The sequence below is a fragment of the Urocampus carinirostris genome, chromosome 2, assembly GCF_059441175.1.
Source record: "Urocampus carinirostris isolate Australia breed hairy pipefish chromosome 2, RoL_Ucar_1.0, whole genome shotgun sequence".
Lineage (NCBI taxonomy): Eukaryota > Metazoa > Chordata > Actinopteri > Syngnathiformes > Syngnathidae > Urocampus > Urocampus carinirostris.
In genome coordinates, this window is record NC_142350.1 from 21917844 (window position 1) to 21941739 (window position 23896).

At 38.8% G+C, this 23896-nt stretch overlaps 2 protein-coding genes across 3 annotated transcripts in view; both read right to left on the reverse strand.

Annotated features, from left to right (window-relative positions):
- Positions 1-170: 170 nt before the first annotated feature.
- Positions 171-4642, reverse strand: LOC148371342 (uncharacterized). The gene is made up of 2 exons (XM_088327844.1): positions 3879-4642; positions 171-798 (listed from the first exon to the last, which is right to left on the reverse strand). The coding sequence occupies exons 1-2, from the start codon at positions 4055-4057 to the stop codon at positions 366-368; spliced, it is 612 nt and encodes a 203-aa protein (XP_088183970.1). The 5' UTR covers positions 4058-4642; the 3' UTR covers positions 171-365.
- Positions 4643-6155: 1513 nt separating this feature from the next.
- The window catches only part of sfpq (splicing factor proline/glutamine-rich), a 28418-nt gene continuing 10677 nt past the window's right edge, over positions 6156-23896 (reverse strand). Inside the window, exons 10-12 of one of the 2 annotated variants that reach the window (XM_088329365.1) lie at positions 7068-7120; positions 6328-6401; positions 6156-6256 (exon numbers count right to left, since the gene is read on the reverse strand). In XM_088329365.1, coding sequence (XP_088185491.1) covers positions 7094-7120 — 27 coding nt within the window. In that variant the 3' untranslated portion in view covers positions 6156-6256; positions 6328-6401; positions 7068-7093. Of the gene's footprint in view, positions 6257-6327; positions 6402-7067; positions 22363-23896 lie in introns of both variants that reach the window. The other variant, XM_088329364.1, reaches the window with a different exon arrangement.

Sequence of the window (23896 nt, forward strand, 5' to 3'; positions counted from 1 at the left end):
GAGTCAGTCTTCTGGGAATTGTGGCCACAATTTCAAGCATTTACAAGCACTTCTCCTAGAATTCGAGACCCCTTTAAACCTTGAAAACACAATGTTGAAACGCAAGCATTTTTAAGGACTCTGAACCTAAACCCTGAAATAAATCCATATCTGCCAACTCATTACTTTTCTCTGTGTTTTCTACATTTTTAAAATTCCTAGAAGGGGATGGCCTCACGTGCGGTCCCATCTAAAGGTTTCTTCATTCTCCTCTTGCTAAGGTGTTTGAGTTTTTTCTTACTCTGATGTTGGTTTCAGATCAGGGGATAGTGTAATAACGGACTATAGTCTGTACAGCCCTTTGACACTCCTTGTGATTAAGGGCGTCACAAATATACTTGACTTGACTCCAAGCCTTGGTCTTCAGACTTTGCATCCGTTTCCTCTCCCGTCATCTCTTTGGGTAGGAAGACATGAAGCTGAGGCCGAGCGGGGCTCGCCACGGGACGTTGGTTGCAGTTCAAAACGCACGGTTTCCCTACCACGGAGAGAGGTTCCGCTTTGAGGTGGCCAGGAGGGACCGAGGTGTGTGACCGGGGCCTGGAAGGACCTGGTTTAGAGTTGAAGCGGACAGTGTGAGACAATTGGATGTAGGTGGGTTGGAGAGAGAGGAGGTCTGAGTGGGAACGACTGGTTGCTGGTGGCAGGTGGATTTTGGAAGGGGTGCGAGACTTCCAAGATGAAGGTGGTGGTGCGAGAACACAGAAGGCTTCAAACGCAGAGCTGTCTTTTGAATGGTGCAAGGATGGCTCACTGAGGCTGTGGAAAAAGAGAAAGTTATACTTTTGCAACCTGTGTTTCATTTCATAAATGGAGGTTAGTTTACGAAAATAATTATGGAAATTATCCACTACTTTGCCATTTGTGCTCTTATTCAACTTTGACACCCTTATTTGAATCCCTTTTGCACTGTCACTATCACTCGACACCCGTCAAAAGTACAAGGCTCATCGTCGGTGCAGGTACACCACAGGGGTCCGCGTTGGGCCCCCTATCAGTTTCATGGCCTGAGTTTTATATCCACGTTGAGTGGAGCGCCACACGGGTAGGGGAGGCGATGCTATCGATCGGGGCTTAACAATGACACTGTAATTCCAGTCACACGCTTCACTTGGCCTTTGTTGACATCCAATGCTGACAAGTCAGTGTTGAGGGTGGTCAACGCCACGGGTGCCTGGTCGGCTCACTTTCAATGGGTATGTTTTCGTGCAGGAAATACGAGGTTGTCGGGCCGGGCTAACCGCTAGGCTAAAGGCTAAACCCTTCAAAACGCCTCTCCCATCCATTTTCCATTGGAACTAACATCAAACCGCGAGATGGCGAACTGCTGCGCTAAAATTCTGACAAAGACATGGTTAAACTTATCTATCCCGGCTGACGCTCAAGGAAACAGTGCGGGTCAGATGTATCGACATTTCCTTCTGTATACACGTGACAATAAAGTATATCTGAATCTGAAAATTGAGGTCAATATTAGGTATTTGGACCTTGTAGAAAAATCCTCTGACACAGGGTTCAAACACCTTCTTCATGGCCAGATTCCAGCACTTTTTAAGGACTTTCAAAGACAATTTTCCAATTTCTTCAGTGCCAGTAAAAGAAATCCAGTGTGAATGCACATATATTTCTGAGACAAATGATTTTTAGTTCTTGAATAAATTGTGAAGATATTTGTTTTTGAGAAAAATCCCTACCCATATATTTGTGGATCTGAGCAATACGTGTGTAAAGACTCTAAACGAAATAAGGTGTCCCTTGGCCAATGTTCCCTCAAACCTGCGTGCGTCTGCAATTGCGCAATACCTAGACATTCTCAGCGCCCCAAAAAATCTATCCAGTGCAAAAAAACAGGGGCTCAAAATTGAATCATAAATTCCCTAGAAAATTCGGCCAGAATTACAGTGGATGCAGGTAAAAACAGCGCATTCCCACTGTGTGTTAAACGCAGCATTTCGAGGTCAGTATCAACGCGAGATTGAGTAAACAAAAGTAAGTGCCCACGGGAAATGGAGGAGATTGTCTCTGCTGTTGAACAGGTGGATACTCCTTGTATGTAACCTTCAGTAAAATTCTGCCTTTGAACGCTGTGTGAAAAACGTTTCTTTCGGCTTGACTGTGCTTATAAAACGACTTGTATGTTTTTGCTTTTGTTCTGTCTTTAAACATTACAGTAGTCTGACTGTTTACATGTACATGAAAAATAATCTCTAGTTCTTGGGTTATAGGTTACTGAAAAGTCAGGTGTTCCATTTAAATCATTTTCAAATATATATTAAGTCAACCTTTTTGCAAAAACTACTACCACTAAAAACAGTTCTGTATTGTGCAACCAACTGAATAATTCCACAAAATGTTAGTATTTATTAACAAAAGATCCTTTATTTAAAAACAGAAATCTCATGTAATAGCTGTAAGTGAATAGGCTGAAAAACGTTTCTTGTTTTGGTTAAATTTAGCCTCGAGCTAAGACCTATTTTTGTTACCAGCAAACGTCACCCAGTTTGACATGCATTTTTAAAATAAAACCTTATCATATTATTATCACATAGTTTTTCCCTAGTATCAGTATTGTCACATGCTGCTGCCAGTCAACGAGGTCTGGCTCATCTCTGAAAGGCAGAATTACGCTTTACACTAAGAAACAGCGACCAGATTCTGTAGGTGCTGTATCGGAGTCAGATCAGGAGGCTCTTCCCGCCACTGGTACCTAGGAAAACTAGTTCTGTCTACCTAAAAGAATGCCCTGTAGAGGGATGGGTACCACCAGGCTGTACCTGCCCAAGACACCACAGGAAGTGGTGCCCCTACGATCCTAGCATTCCAATTCGTAAAAACATTAACTTTGTACATAGTTGGATCTTTCATTGTGAATTTGTTTTCTCAGTTCTACTCGTGATGGTGATACAATCCATGTCCATCAAGTAAAGGACACTTAAAAAAGTACCATAAATTAAATGATTTCTAAGTCCTTTGTCTACATTTTCATGACTTCAAGAGTTTTTGTGATTACTTAATGGAAAATCCCATCTGAGTAAGTATCGTTTTCCAGCTCGGTTTCATTTTTGTCAATCCACGCCGCTTACCTAAAATGACAGCGGTCATCCAGTTCTTGATGCCTGAGGTCTAAGGAGGACTTAGTCCTTATGCCACAAGAAAGAGCGATAGAACAATGGAGACAGAGTAAGAGAGAGATGGCAAGAGACAGCGTGAGAGAAAGAGGGCACAAGAGAGAAAGAACACGAAAGAATAAGGGAGACAAAAAGGAGAGGGACAAAGAAAGAAAATAAAGGAGAAAGACAGAGACGCAATGAAGAGAAAAAGAAATTGAGAACGATCATAAGAATGAGAAGAGGAAAAAAGACTGAGAGAAATAGAGAAGAGCTGGCATGAAAAAGAGAAAAAAGAAAGGGAGTGAGAAAGTATGAAAGAGCAAAAGAGAGGAGAGAGAGAGAAATAGAAATAAGTGAGAGAAAGAGAAAAGAGTGAGAAAGAGAGAGAAAGAAGAGCAAGCAAGAGTTAGAGAACGAAAAAAAGAAAGTTCAGTGAGAAATACAGATGAGAGAGAAAGGGAGAAAGGGAGAGAGAGAAAGAGGACAGCAGAGAAAAAAAGAAATAGAGAAATACTTCTACAGTTGCTTTTCGAGTGGTGACTGGCTTGGGTGGACATATTATAAACCGCAGCTCATTTTTCTCTTGCGCTTCTCTCGGTTTTGTCCTGCGGGCCGTATTCAAAGCCTCGGTGGTCCTGATCCGGCTCACGGGCCGCCCTGTTAAGACACCTGGTGTCTATTCCAACATAACAGTAGCGATCGTTTTCAGATCAGCTTGTGAAAAAGTACCTGAGCTGGGCTACATTGATGCCACGCCCACCGCCGGCTGCCGGGCCGGACTTGCCTAGGGCCGGAAGCCTCAACGGGGTCTTTCTTTGGCGCTTCGGGTCCAGACCTGCAGACCTGGTCCAGGGTCCGCCGATGCCCACGCCGTGCACGACGGCGGGCGGACCGGCAATGTCGCTCATCAAAGCCTGCCGGTACTGGTCGGAAACATGGACGAATGAAGGACGGCCACATCCGACCTTCTTGGGCACAGCCCGGAGGGAAGTGAGAGGAGCATGCTTTGGTTCCACCTGCGTGGGCAGCCGCCATCAATCTTTCAGGAGTTATTCAAAATGGATGAGGGCCATCAGTCAGGTGGGGGCCACCGTCGGCACTTCCTCTCTCCCGGGTCACTTTACAGGTCGGAAATGGAGATAGGAAGGGACTTGTGTATCAAGGTACGCTAGCTCGAGTTTTCAGTTTGCGCTGCTGCTTGAAGGAAGGAGGGGGTATACAATGATTGCTTTGCAGTCCTTTGCATTACAGTAATCAGAATCCATACACCTTTTTCATGGCCAAATTCAAGCACTTTTCAAGACCATTTTTTTCCAAAACATCACAAGAAAGAAATCCAGCACCTGCCCAGAAAAACTTTGGGGGATGTTGACTTTAACTAAGTCGCTATCTTGCTTCTAGCACACAGTTAGTGCTATTTTCCGATGTGTCAATGGGCTGCTATAAACGGACATAAATTCTGCCATTCTCCCTCAACAATCATTGCACAGATTGGCTGCGTCACACTTGTTTACAAACACGGAAAGCGCTTTGTAGGTATTGGGTAAAAATGGAGTTCAACACAGAGGATAAAAATAGAAAGTACTGCATGTATAAAAATAGAACAATTTCATTATGTCACACTTTAGTTATCGCTGGTTCATTGCTTTGCCAATTTTGAATTGAATTGTCTTTACTGTCGTTGATAAACATGTTCTGCATTGTGTACAGCAAATGCTATCATGAAGGCCAGGTTGTATGTGTTGGATAGGGGTGACTGTGATAGGCTGGTGTATGCCGTCAGTCAAACAGTGGGGCGGGCGCACAGGACAATGTGGCCGCCAAAACAAACTGCTAAGCACAGCAACAGCTAGCTTTTAGCGGCTCGTTACATTTAAAAGAAAGTCATCAAATAAATTGGACAGGAAAGGAAAGTCAGATGTGTGGAAAGAAATGGTGATCACCAGCAGATTCTAAGTGGAATGTTATCAGGTAATAAGACCATGTTTGCCGAGAATAATCTCATGTGCTAAAACCCAGGGGACGTTATTGGTGAGCTATGCAGGCTCAGTTTTCAGGTATCTTGTTTCAGACTGGGTGCAGCACGGTGGCGCAGTGGTTAGCGCGTGTGCGGACCAGTTATGAGGTCTTGATATCAAACCTCCTGCATGTTCTCCCCGTGCTTGCGTGGGTTTCCTCCCACATTCCAAAAACATGCATTTCTGGTTAATTGGCCAGTCCAAATTGTCACTAGGTATGAATGAGCGGGCAAATTGTCTGTCCCTGTGTGCCCTGCGACTGGCAACCAGTTCAGGGTGTCCCCTGCCCACTGCCCAAAATATAGCTGGGATGGGCTTCAGCACCCCCGCGACCCTACTGAGGAAAAGCGGTGCAGATAATGGATGGATGGACGTTTCAGACTGATCTAGATGTTTCTATGATAAACATTTGAAATGGTCATTGTGTATTTGAATCCAAAGAGTTAAAACTTTCCAATTTGTGGCATGACATATTTCAGTGACAGGCGACATCGTACAGGCACTTTATCAACAGTCAACCCGTCAGAACGTTAAGGGGTTAAAGCTTTCCGAATAACTCTTAAAAAAATTGTCAATGATGAAAAATTGTTGGTTCATGTAACCTCTGAAGATAGTCTGACAAACAAAGACATTTCAGCTTTGCTTAGGGCTCATTTGCAAAAATCAAGTTGATTTGTCGGGCTCGGGTTGGATTTTTTTTTGTCCCTATCTTACCTCTGCTAGACTGTAAACTCATTGAGCTACCTAAAAGGTGTTTTCTTTTAATGGCAGCTCAAATGACCGTGAAGGTCAAGTTTTTCACACAAGCACCGTGAAAGTGTGTCCTGGTGTCGGGTCGCTGTGAAATGGACACAGTTGGATCAGTTTGCTTGCCTCTCTAGGCTGGACCTCTTCCAGGGAAATGTCTCACGAGTGGATAGTTACAGGCTAGGGGGGATGTCAGACACTTGAGTTCAGAGTTAAGGGCAAAAGGAAGAGAAATAAAAACCAGAGTGCATTTCATTTATTTAAGTTTTCATTTTCAGATTTCCAAGCATCCAGTTCTTGATGTGCGTTTGTGTCTGTCGAATGTTCAGCCAGTGTGCATCTCTGTGAGAAAAGAAAAATCATATTACTAAAATCTTTACAAGATTTTTTAAGCTCCGTTCCAACACACATACCAATTCGGACATCCACCAGAGAAAGTGTCACCACTGCCTCAGTTAGTGCAGCAACTCACCAGCAACCATGTTCTCTGGAAATTACAAAGGTTGGAAAAATGAGGACAATGCCAATTCACGCCAAGTCATGTTTATTCGTTGGGCCCTTATCACAAGGTCTGCACAGACTACTAATGACACCATCCCCTGATCTAAAACCCACACGAGGGCAAGGAAAAATTATTTTCACTGCTTTTTGAAAGTTTGACATATTTTAATCAAGACACACATTCTTGGATTTAAGGAATTTACTTTACTAATCATCTGGAGAAAACTTGAATAGATGACAAAACAAAAATATGGTTAAAAAAAACCAAAAAGATAAAAGTTGAGATTTAAAAAGTTAATACATCATGAAAATACAATCTAAGGAGCTGTTCTAAGGAGTCCAAAGAGCCAGTTTTCTAAATAGAGCTGTCGAACCAGTGGGGGGCAGTGACGCTTCACATGACACCATAATGAGAAAGCCACAATAACATAAGTGTCATTTTCACGCAGTTTCGTAAAGATTTCCTTTATTTATTGCGTTGTCTATAGTCAGACTGCCAAGAAACCTGGCAACGGCAACAATTTCAAGCACTTCACCCAAAATTCAAGACCATTCCTGACCTTTAAAACGCTAACCTAAAATCCAAGTGTTTAAGGGTATTAAGCGCTTGTACGAACGCTGTATAATATGCTCTATATGTTTTGAAACTTACCAAAAAGGGCGACTCATTGAGGCTGGTCATCCCGGGTCAGCAGGCTGAAACTCCTGTGGCGACAAACACATGCAGTGAGACGCTGACAGGAAAACTCAAATGGCAACTTGCGTTTTTCGTGAATGTCTCAGTTTAGAAAAGGTTACGATGGACATGCATTACACAAGAACTGTTAATGTATTTGGGAGACGGCCATGTTGGCACACAACGCAGGTACCCGATTTGTTCCCCCTCCCCTTCAATGTTTGACAAAAACAAAACTAACAAGTTTAGGAGAAAACGCAAAATAGTGTGCAGAGCAAAATAATTTGCTTCTAAAAGATAAATTAAAAAAACGTATAAATGTGTCGTATAGAGTACTTAAGTAGTCAAAACTGGAAGACGCATGCAAGTCTCCTTTACGACCATCCCCCAACCCAAAAATTGCCAATACTCTCATTGCGTAAGATAAAGCGCAGTCATTAGAATGTGAGATATGTCAAGGTATAACAAAGCATAAATTAAGTTTTGGAGAGAGGAGGAAAAAAAAAAACTTTATTGTCCGGCCCTTTATCGGTGCCAAAAATGAAGATTAATGCGAAGGACGTAAATGAAAAATTCCTAGTCCCTGACTAAAGGTTATTTGAGAGAGTTAAGTCTAAATCAGAGGTAGGATCTTAAGCCTACTGCCAGAGTCCGATCTAGGCCGGGCCTAAAATGTCAATCATAACGTGCAGGCAAGACGTCGGATTTTTTTCCCCTTTTCTTTTAAACAACTTTAAAAATACTCTAAGGCCAGTAGTTTTGGCCACGAGAGAAAGTGATTTGCAAAACAAACAAAAAAAAAACCCCAAGAAGAAATCGCATCACCTTTAACATGTACCGTACTAAATTGCAATATCAATTTAAAGAACTCCTTGCTGCCTCTGCAGACACAGAATATTCAAAATGTACATTTTAGTAGTTTTTATGTTAGATTTTGTCACAAAAGAGAGGATTTCATTTATCATAAACACCTCTTCTTCCCAAGTCCACAAAAATACATTAAATGTCTGGTTTGCTCCGGTCTTGGTCCCGCAAATCAAGTTAAATGGTCAGGCACAGCTATGTTGGGCTTTAATACCTGCGGCCCGAGTCGGGCGTTTATCTTAACCCCGATCTTACCTCTGGTCCCAACCATGTCTTATAACTGATAACTTGTGTCCAGTCATGTGACTCAGGTTCCACACCGCTACTGTAGTCAGGTTGCAACAGTACATGACAAAACTCCAGTGGGTATGTTATTCCTACGCGAGGCCACTTCGGCAAGCGACATTTTCCCCAACATATCAAGTGGTTTAATGTCCGCGGCCCATAGTGGCCACAAGGGTAGTTCTGGCATCACACTTGTTTCGTGGGGGTCATGGTAAAACCGTCCCAAAGTCCTCGACAAAAAGGAAATGGATCACAGTGCAGATGGACAAGTCTTAGATCGCTGATATGGGGCGGACCGCAACATCACAAGAGAAGACCTCAACATCAGAGTACAAAGGATGATGACATATTCTGGTGTGCCCATCCTACAGCAGACCTAACATATGAAATGACTCAAGTTGTTTATTTGCAATGTTTTAGTGTTTTTCACAAACCATAGATAAAGGCTTTGGATATTTCCATTTTGATTAAGTGAAGAGCCAAAAAAGGCACAAAAAAATGCAATACTCCCCAGTAACAAAAAGATTCTTACACATGGTCTTTTGCTGACGTTCACAAGTCCTGTTGTGCCCTATCTGCCTTGCTTTCGGAACAGGCCTACATTATCCTTAAAGCCCAGATCATTACTTGATATTCCAGACATAAAAGTTATTTGTGAGTGTGCCATGTGGATTAAAATGTGTGCCTCCTCTCAATAAGGGTTGGGAAATCGAGTTAGAGAAAACAAAAACATCAATACAATTATCATTTAATCAAGTGGGCTAAGTCATCATCTTAAATTGTTTGTCACTTTCAACACAATTTCCTCCATCCTTCACAAAGAAACATAACTATAATAAGAACAAGGGTATATAGAACATCAAGTAAATACATAATTCAAATAAGAGCTCCATGAGTTTATTTTCTTTTAAAAACAATATTTACAAGATTCACAAACAACACAACAGAATGGTATGATTAACTACATGTGGCTTTTTTAAAAAGTAACCCCTCAAATACAACTTTAGCCCATTTATTCTGACATTCCTCATCTTATTTTACTCATTTATCTTTATTACACGTGTATCAACGGTGTCATGTCTAATCGTGTTGTTAACTATATTAAATTAGTTATCATTTGGCAAGAGACAGTTCTAATTCAATAGTGAGCAAGAATCTGATATTACACATTGAACGTATTAATTGTTTTTATATGCTAAAATCACTATAAGAATTGGTTCTTGTTCCTGATAGAGCGAATTTCATCAACAGGTTAGCCAGTTCGAATTAACTAATGTTGAGCACAATGTTTACCTGAACTATATGTATATGGCCATATCACCCTGAGAAGGGCCAATTTTAAGAAGCTAAGCAGATTCAGGCCTGGTTAGTACACTGCTGGGAAACCAGGTGCTGTAATCAGGCCATTTGGCCCACATTCTGTTGTGACAGCACTGACTGTACCTCCCAGGTAGTGAAAATGTTCCCTTCAGGGACCAAATAAATTATTATATATGTGACATGCTCTACCGAAATGAGTCACGTAGTACAACGACACCCCCCCCAAACATTTTCCTTCAGTAAGGGATGCGATTCAAGAGTCACCAAAACTAAATATGATGCAACATCAGGTAGTGAAATGCTTTTGACAACCCAGTCGCCTTTGTATCATGGCCCTAATAACAGTAACCCACAGATTGATTTCAGTCCACAGGAGAACATGTGTCCGGTATACTCAGGGTTCGTATAGTTTTCAATGGCCAAATTCAAGCAAGTTTCAAAGGAACAAATCCAGCAGTGATCAGAAGGTTTTACTAGTTGACTTGGATGACTAAAATAAAATCGCAATCTTGCTGCTAGTACACACTTTTTGCTATTTTGAGCGGTTCTCAGCTGTGATCTATAATCAAAAGGTTTTTTAGTAGTCTTTGATGAATAAAATTTGCTATATTGCTGCTAGCACATACTTTGTGCTATTTTGCACTTTCTACTTAAAATCTACAATCAACATTTTAGTGTCAATGGGCTGTTATAAACTAACAAGAATTCTGCCATTCTGCTTTAAGAATGCATGCGCAGCTTGGCTAAATCACACTTGTTTACCAACACGGAAAAGGCTTAATGGGTGTTGAGTAATAATTGAGTTCAATACGGAATACAGAAAAAACAGATAAAATAGATAAAAAGCAGAAAAATGAGCCTAATTTGGATTAATGATATTGATTGCTCCGAGTGCATTTAATCTTTCAATTGTAGAGACTGCTGATCTTTCATTGTTTTTTTTAACTTACATTTATATTTTTGCATTTCTCAGAGGATTGGTGTCTAAATGGGTTAAAATAGAATTAAAAAATACCATTTTTTGCATTTTATTTCATTATAGCACTGAAGAGTTAATATTTTTATGGTTTTGCATTTACAGGGATGTTGTGTTGTTGTTCGACTTTAAATCTCTTCAGTGTGTAAAAAGCTAAAATTGTTTTGCAATTTTTCCTCATTTTTTATATCTGAATAAATTTAAAATGTGTTTTTCAGAAAACCCTGAAAAAATATTAAATTTCTAATTACTAAATTATTTGGTGCATAATGTTTTATTATTATTGGTAATATATCATTGAAAAGCAGTATCTGAAGAGCCGTTCGGTAACCAAAAGAGCCAGCTCTTCTAAGTGAGCCCGAGCCAAGAGCTGGTTTTCTAAATAGAGCTGTTCTCTTGGGTGCCAGTAGAGGACGGTGAAGCTTCACACCAGAGCAGGCGTGTTGGCGTTATTTTCACTTTCTTAAACAAATCTATAGTCTATAGTCAGACTGCCAAGAAACATGACAATGGCAACAATTTCCAGCACTACACCCCAAACTCAGGCATTTTCCTGACCTTGAAAACACATTAAAATTCAAGCATTTTCAAAGATGTCAAGCACCCGCACAAACCTTGTATACTTGATGTCTGGTTTAGAACCTTGACCAGAACCCTACTATTCATTTGTTTCGTAGTGCGACAAGCACACATTCACACATACGCAAGCACACAATCTGCAAGGCTCGTTTCTCTGAACACATTAATTGTAGAATCTGCACTGAGATGCCATTTGATCCCAAGTGTGATGCCAGAAGTCCTTCATACAGCGTCACCGTGACATGAGTGAGGAAAGTACAGCATTATGGGACAAGGGTACATTTAAGATATGGTAGACATTGGATGAGGAGCACTTACCTCGCTTGTGCCGTGTTCGCATACCTCTCTGGCTGCGGAGCAAACAAGTCCGGCCTGTACTGTCCACTGACTGCTGCAGAACTACTCAGGGAGCAATGTAAGTTGCCGATTGGGGCAGCCCGTCCCTGACAGGCTTGTCCACCTCTTGCTAATGCAGCTCGCTTTGCATAAGACATGACACATGTACACACTTACACTCAAGTACAGCTGCCTGTGTTTTTAGGATCGCTTTGTGAATAGGGGAGTTGACAGCAATTAGGGCTAGGTTCACACTGCAGAGCTTAATGCTCAAATCCCATTTTTTCGGGGTGGAATTTGATGTGTTTGTGAGATTGTTCACATTTACATCTTAATGAGACTTGTATGTGATCTCCTGTGTGAACGCCACGAGTGTCCCGAATGCGCAGAAGAGGACAAGTGATGTCACAAGCAATGCGCTTAGTGTTTGCAAAAGTACAGTGGTACTTCCTTTTCGATGACCCAAGAATGGTTCGGTATCCAAAGTTTGTTTCAGACTAATAGCTCCCTCGTTATATACGTTTTCCATTATCCAAAGTCGGTGATGCTACCACTTAAAGTTCACGCAGGTACGCACAAACAGTGTCATGCGTAATTTATCAGCTAGGTTAGCCCCCATGCATTAAATTGCCAAATGGTTTAGTTCGTTGTCTTGATGGTTGCAGCCAGGGCTCCACTTACAATCGCAAAAGAGCAAAATATAAGAGTGGGAGTAAAGTTGCAGCTATGGCAAAGGAATACAGGCAAAGTATGTGCACGATCTCCACAGTCTCGAGATATAAAGAGACTCTAAAGTCTGTGACAGCGGCGACGAGTACCACTGTTTATCAAGCCGGAGTTCTGCAATAAATGAAGACATGGAAAAACTTATGATTTGGATACGAGAAAAAGAGTTGCTAAGAACACAGTCACTAATCAATAATGACGGCAAAAATGAAGGAACTGTCGACTGCTGGAAAAAACTGCAGGCTTTAATCGCAAAAAGACATCCCAATATAGCCAAAAGTGGACAGTGTTCGATGAAAATGGCCTGAAATTTTTTTAAAACATTGAGATCTAGAAAAATACAATCGCTTACTTAGGTGTCCAGCGACAAAAGCAGCACAGTGAGTGGAGAAACCATCTTTTTACATTTTATATTTTTCATTCGGTGGTCGTTTTATTTCTATGAGAAACAGTGTTTCGATATAAAATGGTTCCCTTCTACAAAGTCAATGGTGGAATTAATCAAATTCGTAAAGAAAGGTACCACTGTAGTCATGGATGTTAACAGCGGAGCTCATGTAGCAATTTTAAAGTTATTGTGCTACCGTAGGTGGCATATGTAAAACACGATCATTTCCCAAAAAATTCAGAAGGAAGACAGGATTTCGAATGTGGAATTTTATGGGACAATGGAAGCAGCGTCTGTTCGAAAAGGCGTGTGGGTGCAGTCTTATTATTAAGAGCAGAACAGTGATGTCTGTGGCCTAGCGATGATATGCAGGTTGCATGAATGTGTCCAGAGTCTTCACACAGCAGGGTTTAAGGACCACAAATGAAAGTGGCCTGGATATGGTGTGAAAAAAGCAGATATGAGCCCTTCGTACAGACTTTAACAGATCGGATAAAGGTCACGTTTGTGAAGAAAACTCAACTACAAGTAGGGGATATAGGTCTTAGTTTTGGTCTTTTCAAATGATTTTTTGTTTTCTCTACATACCTATATTAAAAAAATGTCATCAACAAGTCTGGTCTCAGCTAACATAGTAGTCTCGGCTCCCAAACTGGACAATAAAATCGATCATAAGATTGTAACTGACACGATCATTTCAATTACATAAAAAATTAATAAAAGGGTGCTGCCCGGAATTTGGAGATTTCCATGGCATCTTCTGGCTTAAGTCATCATTGCAGTCTCCATCAAGCTTCTTTTGTGAACCTCACGAGTATGTTCATTCCTTAGACACGCTCGATCGAATAAACTCAAACTTTTTGGGGGAGTGGGCCGAAGTTTGTACTGTCTTAGAAACTGGCCTTTTCTTACTTTTACAATTTTTCATACGAACACAATCAAAATACTACGATGACGAGTTTAAAGTCACTCTTCAACCCCCCCTGCTACTCTACTTGACCAGCTCAAGTCATGGTAAAAGTACAATTTCATATTTACCTTTACATGTGTGTGTGTATATTATATATATATATATATATATATATATATATATATATATATATATATATGTGTTATTTATGCACAATATATTACAGAGGAATTGTATTTGCAATATACCATGTCAGTATTTCGATGTTAACTGGGGTACAGGGGGTTCAGAACGCATTAAGTTTCTATTACTCAGCAATTTTACAGCAATTTTACGTTGAGCCCTCAACCTGGGAACAGATGTCGCATCTAAGACCTTACTGTACAAAACACAAGGACTCTGGGTGCTGGTTTCCACTCATCATATTAAATATATCATTGGTATCGTGTCTAACTTGCAGAAAGGGCCAAACAATGGCTGGGTATATCGCAAATTGAACTACTGTAAATGTGGCCCAAGAGCAACTGTTTGGCTTTTTATTTATTCTATTTTTTACACTGAATTATCTTTTGACCACATGTTACAGAGTCAACATAAATTACAAACTGGTTGGAAAATTCTTGTTTTTTGTGTTTGTAATATTAAGGGAAATGAATAAACTTAAATTTTGTTTCCTGCTCATGAATTTTAAAGTACCAGTAAATCACGTACCGGAAATTGTTAAAAAAAATTCTTAATACAAACGTAAATCAAATTCGATTAACACTTGTCTACTGATTCCATATTTAAGCTTAATACTGCTAATGGCTAAGAAGGCAATACAAAAGTGCTGAATACATAAAACCAATCTTGTCCCATCACAAACCTGCATAAAACAAATCACATTCACAACACCTATTTAAAGCGATTGAGATCACGTCATACATTTTCCGTCCACAACAAACCATTCGGGAAACCACAAACTACTACATGTTTACATTTCTATATTTTTTTAAATTAGCAGTTCACCGGTAATCAGCGTAGACTTTAAATAGCTTGCTTTGGATTGGTCCTTCTCACCTTTAATGGACAAACCTGTTAAAGAAAACAAATTGTACACCAGACAGACAACATTTAGATTTTTTGTGTGGCCTTATCAATGCAACAGTGTGAGGGAGGGATGCAAATTATTTTTAAGTTTCCTATATGAGGTTCTGCTTGTAACATGGTATGTCATTTATGTTTACTCTCATCTCATGATATGTGGAAAAAATAAATCTAAATTAAAAAGGATGATATTATATTGCAGCAGAACATGTTTTTGATCCACAATCAAGGGTGCCAAGTATCTCTTCCCAATATGTTCCATTGATGGAACTTATTAATACATTCTTTATTTCTGCCATGCATTAAACAGACACAAATCTTTTGTAACTTTTACTACTATATGTAATAAATGTACATTTACACTTTGGTAAGTATCCTTAGGTTAACCAATTTGGTGATGAACTGTTTGCTTTACAAACAATGTGTGATTTCATTTTTATAGCTGCTTTCCACAGGAAACTTGGTGATAGTGGCAATAAGCAGGTTAAGAGGAGCACTTGGCCTCCTTAGAACCAAGGGCTTTTGTCTGCCATTGTATCGACAACATCCATTGCTAGCAACTCAACAATTTGCACAAGACAAATTGACAGTTGGAAAAAACAAAACAAAAAAACAATAAATTGGGAAACAGGGAAATTACAGTAACGCGGAAGTGGCAACCTTTTAAATGTGTGGATAGTAAATCCCATACATAAGATTGCAAAACCTACAGAATAAGCAATGACAAAAGAGCAATATGAAATGTTTCCAAACTCAAGAATTCCATGTCAAAATCTCGTCTGGTCAGTACATCAGCAAACGAATAGCCAAAAAGAGCTGCATTTCTATGGCAAAACATAAATAAATTATGTAAGCTGGTAATATGTGAAATTGTAACTCATTTATGCCCCTTACATTTTTTTATGTAGAGCCATTGGGTAAAAATAGACAGGTGTAACAAAGTAAAGTTGGCACATAAGCGCCTTACATTATGTCTTTTTACTGAGGAAACGCAAATATAGCACTTTCCTAACTTATGTTGCACTACAAAATACGTATCCAATACGAGGGGGCTTTTTTGTGTTCGAGGCAGGAAAAATTGTGAAAATCACACCGACTAACAGTCTAAGTTAGCAGGTAGCACCATAACATAGCTCTTAGCTGTTGGGCACATTACTTTAGAAAGTAATTATAGTTACTCATTACTTCTTTCAAAAAGGTAAATGAGTTAGTAACTCAGTTACTCTATAGTAAAAGTAACTAGGTACCAGGGAAAGTAATTAAAATTCCGACTGTTTGAGAACTGGCTTTTTTTGGCGCAGCTAACGAAAAAGAGCCGTCTCTTTTGGGAACCAATTGTCTCTTCAGGTTGTCTTTGTTGCTTTTATCCCTACAAATACCAATTATGTAACATTATGCACGGAATGACTTAAAAGGGGCAACAAATAAAGGAAAAAAATGGAAGAAACCAAAGTAAAAATAAAAAAACAAAAAGATAAAAGGAAAAAAACTTATCTTTACATTTTTATCTGAACAAATTAACATTGAAAAACAATGGAATTAAAATATGGATAAACCTACAAAAAATACTAAACAATTTTTAACTTTATATGCTCAACAAATTTAAAGTCAACACAACTTCCCAAAAAAGGACCTTGAGCAATCACAAGTGAAAAAAGTTGCCAGCTGTTTATCAATGGGGAGCTAGCTCACCTTCGTTCACTTATAAGAGCCGGCTCACAGACGTTTCGCTCGTGAAGGACACCAGTCGGGTGCTGTAAATACTTTGCCAATTAGTAATTACTGTATTCGCAATCACTATGCTAACTATAGGGTAGTGAATGTTTTGAATGGTGACATGATCCAAAAAGACGTCATGTTAACAACTTGGAGGAGAGCAGAAAACTCCACCCCAAACACGGCATCAAGTTAGCGAGGGCAGGCCTTTGGCGTTCACCAGCCAAGGTAACTCACAGCTTTTGAGCGTCAATAACAGCATTGTTACGGTGGAGAAAAATAAGTTTGATAACCCAGTTACAGAAAAAAATAGCCCAGTTACGTAATGACATTATTTATAAGGTCGTTACTCCCAACACAGCAGGTTGCTAATCGCAAAGACGAATGGCATTGTTTGCCTTTGAATATACAGCACATTATTGTAAGCGTGACTGCAGTTTTCTTCTGAGGCAAAATGTTTATAGCGCTGTCAGCTGCTGGGATTTTAATGAATAACCTGTTTTGATTCACAAGACAACTTGCTGAACACAAACAGGAAATAAATTTGATTGCGCGGAATATTTAGAAATGAAGTGTTGTGGTCGGTCCAAAATGTCACCCAGCTCATTAGACCATTATTTGATATGAACAAAGCAGTACTCATCTAATATTTTTGTTTCCATATCAAATGGTTGAACCTGCGTGTTCAGAAGACATTACCCTAAAATATATCATGCACGTTACGGATAGGACATTTACCTACCAAATTCCATTGGTGCTACAATGACTTGAAAGCCAAGGCAGCCTCTCACAATCTACCATTGTTTCTCGCTCAAGGTTTAATAGATTTTCTAATGTACTAAACCGTGTCAAAATCCTCCACAGTCCAAAATCTTTTAGGCCATCAAACCTGTTAAAAAAAGAATGCAAATAGCACATCAAAGCATACAATGCAGAACATACTACATATATCCAGAAACTACAAGAAAAGGCTATTATCTACTTTGTATGAAATGGTTGACTTTAAGGCTTTGCTTTAAATGTCGCTGTTCAAAGTTTATTTTGTAAATGAAAGTTTGCAAAATAATTCAATTTTACCAAGAAATGGGCACCCTATATGGATGACCCACCAAACAATTAACCCATTAAGGCCCGGAATGCACGTTCACGTTTCTAACATTAGCACTGAGAGCGCAATTGCATATTTCTGTCTTTAATGCTGGGAACATGGGTGTCATTTAAGTTTTATTTGGGATCTCTTGTTAAAAATAGAAATGTCTAGAGTTAATATGCGTGTAGTCCTCATTTCCTTATGTTTTTGAGCATTTTAAAACTAAGAATTAAATAAATGTTTTTATTTTACAAAACAATCGCAATTTGGGTCTTTTTAAAATAAGAATCAGGCGGCTTTATTTTGCAGACTAAAATTCAAGCGATTATCTGCTTTTGAGGATTAGAACTGATCACTGGAATCCTGAACTAATATCGACAAAATAGCAATAAAGATAAACTTCACATACCACTCAGACCTCTTTCATGAGTGCGGATGGAATACAACTAACTTGGTTACTTAATGATTTAAGGTAGCAGTTGGCAACCAAAAATGTTGGAAAAGCCATATAGGACACCCCCCCACCAAAAAAAAAAAAAAAAAAAAAAAAAAAAAAAAACGCAGCATAGGTCAATTAAAAAATTTGTATAAGCCTTGTAAGGAAATCAACAGATACAGTCAAGGGTTCCTACACAATTGCCTATGCAAGTTATATTCAAGACTTTTAAGACTTTTTAATGCTTTTTGAAATAAAATTTAAGACCAAGTTGACAAAAAAACACATCAAACACACACAAAAAAAAATATTCTTGCACACAGTAGATGGTGCCTTGAACAATTACCTTGCACAACTTTTAGCCATTGTGAAAAATGTGGGTCGTACAGCCACTTCATTTAATTTGCATATTCCCATAGTCAAAAATAAATGTCTTTGTCAAATGTTTCTATGTCCATTTAATAGTTCCATTATTGTAGTCTTGCGGTGATTAGAAAAAGACATAAGATAAATGTTCCTAAATGTTTTCAGTCCAAACAAATATAAAATCTTATTTAATGTGTTCACATTTGAAGACCTTTGAAAATTGGATTTAAGTTATTTATAGAATAATGAATTCAATGCCTTTTAAGACTTTTCAATGATCCGCAGGAACCCTGACTGTATATGTGTATATATATATATATATATATATATATCTGCATTCATAGGAAAACGTTAATAGTTGTCTCATGTTTGTCTTACTACAGAAACCATATATTTTTCTTATTATTAAACGTTTTAGTAAGCACTAGGGAACCACAAGAGAGCGCGAATGAGCTGCATGGTGCACATGTTGCTGACCCCCTAATATAGGGTGAGGCTCACGCATCATTTTATTAAATCATAAAACTTAACAAGGATGTCAAAACTTTGGACAATATAGAGATATAGTGAGAAAGGATAATGAGGAAATTCGATTATTCAAACATTTGTTTACTTGGACTAAATTGAATAGTTCAAAGCCACTCTTTAGTTTTCAAAACATTATGCCTGGCTCCCAAAGCCCTAATGGGTTAAAGGGGAAGATTCTTGGAAGCCAAGACAACCGGCTTAAAACTTGTGCCATCCTCCCAACTCATGCATGGCAGAAACACCAAATGGACAATGGACAAAGAATATCAAAACATTGGGTCAACGTTACAGAGGGAGTAAGCTTAGAAAAATGACAGTCCAGATGGCTGCACAAATGTTAATAAGACGGTTCTTTTACCTTTTCAAAGAGTTACACAAGCAAGTGCCAGAGTGGACCAATCAATGTAGAAAACGGCGCTGATCTGGTCAATAGGTGCTTGATCAGTTGTCCGATGACAACCCTAGCACCCACCAATCCCCCATACCCTATTTGAGATGATCCAGTCTTGAAATGTTAATCCCGATTGAGGGTTTTCAACTATAAGAGTATGTCTTCTTTAGCAGTCAAAACGGTCCTTTTTAACAAACTTCCTCTTCAGTTTGATCACTTGGTTGGTGAGCAAGACAACAAAAATAGACATTCTTGTGGTAGATTCTGTTTCATTCCATTGGCTCTTAGCACTTTTAAAAACCATATCTGGAAATAAGCAGTAGGGATGTTTATTACTTTTATTGATGCTAGTGGTTGCTAAGAAATATAACCACCTCATGGATTGATCAATAGGAGATGGAAGAAAATTACATCACTCAGAAGACCAATTTCCTTTATCTTCTTATGAAAGAAACCAAGACTATTGCAAATCAATATTCATTTTTGTCATCTTTATTCCAGGTAAATAAGTGTGGAAAGAAAAAAGACATAGCTCAATGCAGGTGAGTCTTCAAGGTTGTCAACCAAAAGTTTTCTAGGTTAATGGGAAAGCAGGTTTGACTGCAGAATGGGTTGATATTGGCAAAACTAATGTATTTTTGGAGCCAAAATGGATCAGGCTCTGGTTATGCTGCAAACACAAATCCAACATAACAACTACAGTGAAAGCCCTTGGAACTATCTACATAAACGTTTCTTTATTTTTCCCTCCCTTTAACCTCTGATCATCATTTACTGACATCATCAGCTGGAATAACATGAATCGTTTAAAAACGTGCCAATAAAGTGTTATTTCAATAATAACTACATTTTCATGGTAAAATAATATTAGAATGCAGGATATCCAATATTTTTGCTTTTAATGCTCTCCATTGTACAACACCATTAGTATTGATTTCTAGGTACTGATGAGTATCCGATATGTGTGAAAACATTTTTAGGGGAATCGTTCATAAATGCCTCCAAGTGTCTTATATCCAAAGGTGGGTAGACAAAACGTTTACTCAAGTAAAAGTACTGTTACTTCGGAATACATAATACAAAAAAATTACTTAAGTACAAAAATACTTGGTGAAAAAACTACTCAAGTACTAAGTATCTATAGCAACGGCTTAATTGTTGATTAAAAGAACAAAAATCAGATCATCAAAATAATCAAAATCCAAAACAACCTCAACAACTAATTACAAGTTTGTGTTATTCTAAGTCTGCATACTCTGTTTGGGTGAAATTTCTGGATTTAAATATATACATATGTGTAAGACTACAGCAAGCTACACTACGGCAGCAGTATGCTTAAAAAAAAAAAAAAAAACAACCTTACAAAAAAAACTTCGTAACCCCGATCACAAGTACCTCCTGGAAGTTGTTTGGGCCACTGGTCAAATCTAAATACAAAAAATGTCTATGACAAATTAAAAGCGCCTTAGCAGAATCAGAGACGTACTTAAGTGGAGATTTAAGTAAAGGCTTCAACGTAGCAGATCTTCAAATACATTTAAATACCAGAATGATTCAAAAATACTCTTAGAGGTACAAAATGTCCCAAAGCCTACTCAAGTAAATGTAATGGAGTAAATGTGACTTGTTACTACCCACCTCTGGTTATATCATTCTCCATGTGGTGTGAAACCTAATCGCAAAGAAGAGCTATGGCTTTAACGTAACCTTGATGTTAGATATGTTCAAGATTGAATAAAACATAACTAAAATATAAAATTGTAACGCCCGATTACAGCTCATTCTATATGTGTTTATTCCAGTATACTAGTTCTACTATCAACTTGGTTGCAATAATCTCAACTAAAGAACCAAGAATGAAATGAAATGAAGAATAAATTATAAAATACAGACAACATTGGTCAGAAAAAAACATCAATGTTAAAACCTATTTTTAACTTAAAAGTGTGGGGAATGACAATGTAACATACCAATGTTAGCATCAAGAAATAGGATTTTCTTGACTAGTCATCCGTTAACTAGATTAATTCCTTGGTGAAAATGTGATTTAAAAATATCCTTACACACCCTGGACAGTTTGCCTACGGTCAGCATGAGACTTGGGGTAAGCCCTTATATTTTTTTTACAGTACGTGTTAAGTTTTAACTATTTGTAGACCTCCAATGTACATGCTCTACCATAAAGTGGGCCTTTACATGGCATCATTTTGTGTCTTTCTTTGTCGTTGATTAAATTGGGGGAAAAAAATAATATACGGCTAAAATGATTTCTCTCTAAAATATTTTAAGACAAGTCAATGATACTCAGGAAGTATTTGATTACCACTTTAATATTTGAAATTTACATATTTGAGCTATTTGTAGTACTCCCAAGATTTACAGTTCAAGAAGCTTTAAAGTTTAAATCTATATTTATAGAAACTACTTAATTGTGATTTGTAAGCGAATGTATGAGTTATAGACTTTTAAGTGGCTGAACCGATTTTTTGTGAACATTTTAAGTCTCAATGAGCGTCTTCTGCTATATTTCGTGTCAATGTCTAAAAACCAACAAAATCATTAAATACCTGCTATTGTGTGGTCCACTTTAGTGGGGTATCTAACGCCCCCTGGCGGACAAATTAGTACTGCAGCTCTGGACCACTGACCACTCCAAGCAGCCAGATACAATGTTCTACTGACCCAGCACATTTTTTTTTTGCTTGAAATAGGAGCTATTTGGTCGACTTACAACTGTGGTAGCTTTGTTGTTGCCAATCCCCCCTATCCCCTATTTTTCCCCTGACAAATTTGTAATAAATATTTTTTCACCAAATTAAACCCACTTTTGTCTTTATTGTAACATGCTTTTGAATTCAATGGCACAAACACAGCTGCAGAGATTATGGAAGAAACTACAATTCACGACAGCTCACATGTCACAGTAAAACTACAACATAATAATTGAAAGGGTTTACTACAGCTAATGGGATTTCTATTTCGCCTTTATCAGCGCCAATACAATTACGAAGAAAAAAAAGACTGCTTGAACAATTAAGTGTAAAGACAAATCGCTGGAACTTATGAAACTTAAATACAAATAGAGTAATAATTCTTGTTGTAGAAGAAGCTGTACAAAAAAAAGAAACCATTGAGCAACTAAGAACGGCAAGGGAATGAGTCTTCAAAAACGAGCTTTCTTAGCTGGAGTGTCAAACTCTTCACGGACCCTGGCGTAAGTGCCGTTACCAGAGCCCATTCCCCGGGGGCCGCCCTGAGTGAAGCGCTCTTTGCGCTGTGCAGGGGCAATGGGAAGGGTAGGTGTTCAAAATGTGAGGGGCAATGCAAAAGGCACACAGTTCATGTCCATGTTGGAGTGAAGTTTGTGTGTATGAAAATGTGATTGTATACGTGTAGAGATGTGTTTGGATCAAAAAAAAAAAAAAAAAAGCAGCAGGCCACACATCCGAAGATACCGTTCGTTCCAAAATGAAGGTCCCACAGGTGCCACAGGTTACATACGGAAAAGGAAGAGAGGGTAATGCTTTCGTTAGTCGATATCTCCCTCACAGGCTCAGCAGTGCTTGCTACGCCAAGGCAGCAGTCTCTTTCTTAGTAGTAAGCTCCACTACACTGTAGGGCCCCATGAAATCTGACGTGTGAAAATTTCATTGACAGAGTCCATCTTAAACTTAGCTACCAGTTAAAGGTATTCCCAAACGGAAAGTTCTCTTTTAAATGAGGCACATAATGTGAAGTGTTCCTCCCCACAAATATGTGGCAAAATATTCCACGTTCGGGCCACTCAACAACATTAGTCTCAAGGTTGACACAACTTGCTTGTTTGCTGGAGAGGAGTGACGTCATGAAACTAACGCAACACATCTTTTTTTTTTTTAAATTGCAAAATAAAATACAGTGGAACCTCAGTTCTCGACCATAATCCGTTCCAGAACCCTGTTCGAAAACCGATTTGTTCAATCACCAAAATCGTTTTTCCCATTAAATGTAATGTAAATCATTTTTAATCCGTTCCAACACCCTGAATGTTTACCATGAACGTAAACATGGTCGTTTACACGTCATTTAGGGTCTCCACAACAAGTGGCTAGCGCTTCATTGGAAATGGGGCTCCGTTACAACACCCTAAATGTTTTACGTAAACAAAGCTAACCCAGGCTAATCGTACGTTCGCGTTATCGTAATCTTCCGTACAAAAGATTACGCTAACATGAACGTGTAAAAATAAACAAAAGGGTAAAGAAAATAATTATGAATAGGATTTCTTACTTTTGTGGTGCTCAGCAGAAGCCATGCTGTATGTATAGCAAGATCGGAAACTTGCACACCTTCTCCATACTTTACTATTATTTCTTTCTTAAATGCAATAGTTGTACGCACTATTCTTTTTTCACCTGTAGCAACTTTGCTGCTTGCACCGACCTTCTTCGGAGGCATAATTAGGGGCTAAAACACTTGGCACACCTATATTAAAAGCGAAAGCAAAACGAAACACGTCCGCACGTGATAACAGTTCTCAGGGATGTGATTTGACCGAAGTGAAATTATCTGAAAATTAGGCGGGGGTCTGGGGGCCGCGGGCACCCAGCTAGGTCCAGGGCAGTGTCCTGGTGGGGGGACAAGTCGGGCGAAGCCCCCCGGAACACATGGGTTTTCCGTGTTTTTAAGTACTTTCAATGCACTCAGATGACAAAGAAATAGACAAAACAACAGCATAAATTTTCAATGTATTTTGAACTATCCCATATAAAATTACAGTTTAAGTCAACTCAAAATCAGTCACATTAAAAAACATTGGACTGCCTTTG

Coding starts and splice junctions, on each gene's coding strand:
- LOC148371342 (XM_088327844.1), bottom strand. CDS start 4,057: ATGAGCGACATTGCCGGTCCGCCCGCCGTCGTGCACGGCGTGGGCATC. Junction 799..3,878: donor ATCAATGTAGCCCAGCTCAG/GTACTTTTTCAC, acceptor CTTTTTCCACAG/CCTCAGTGAGCCATCCTTGC.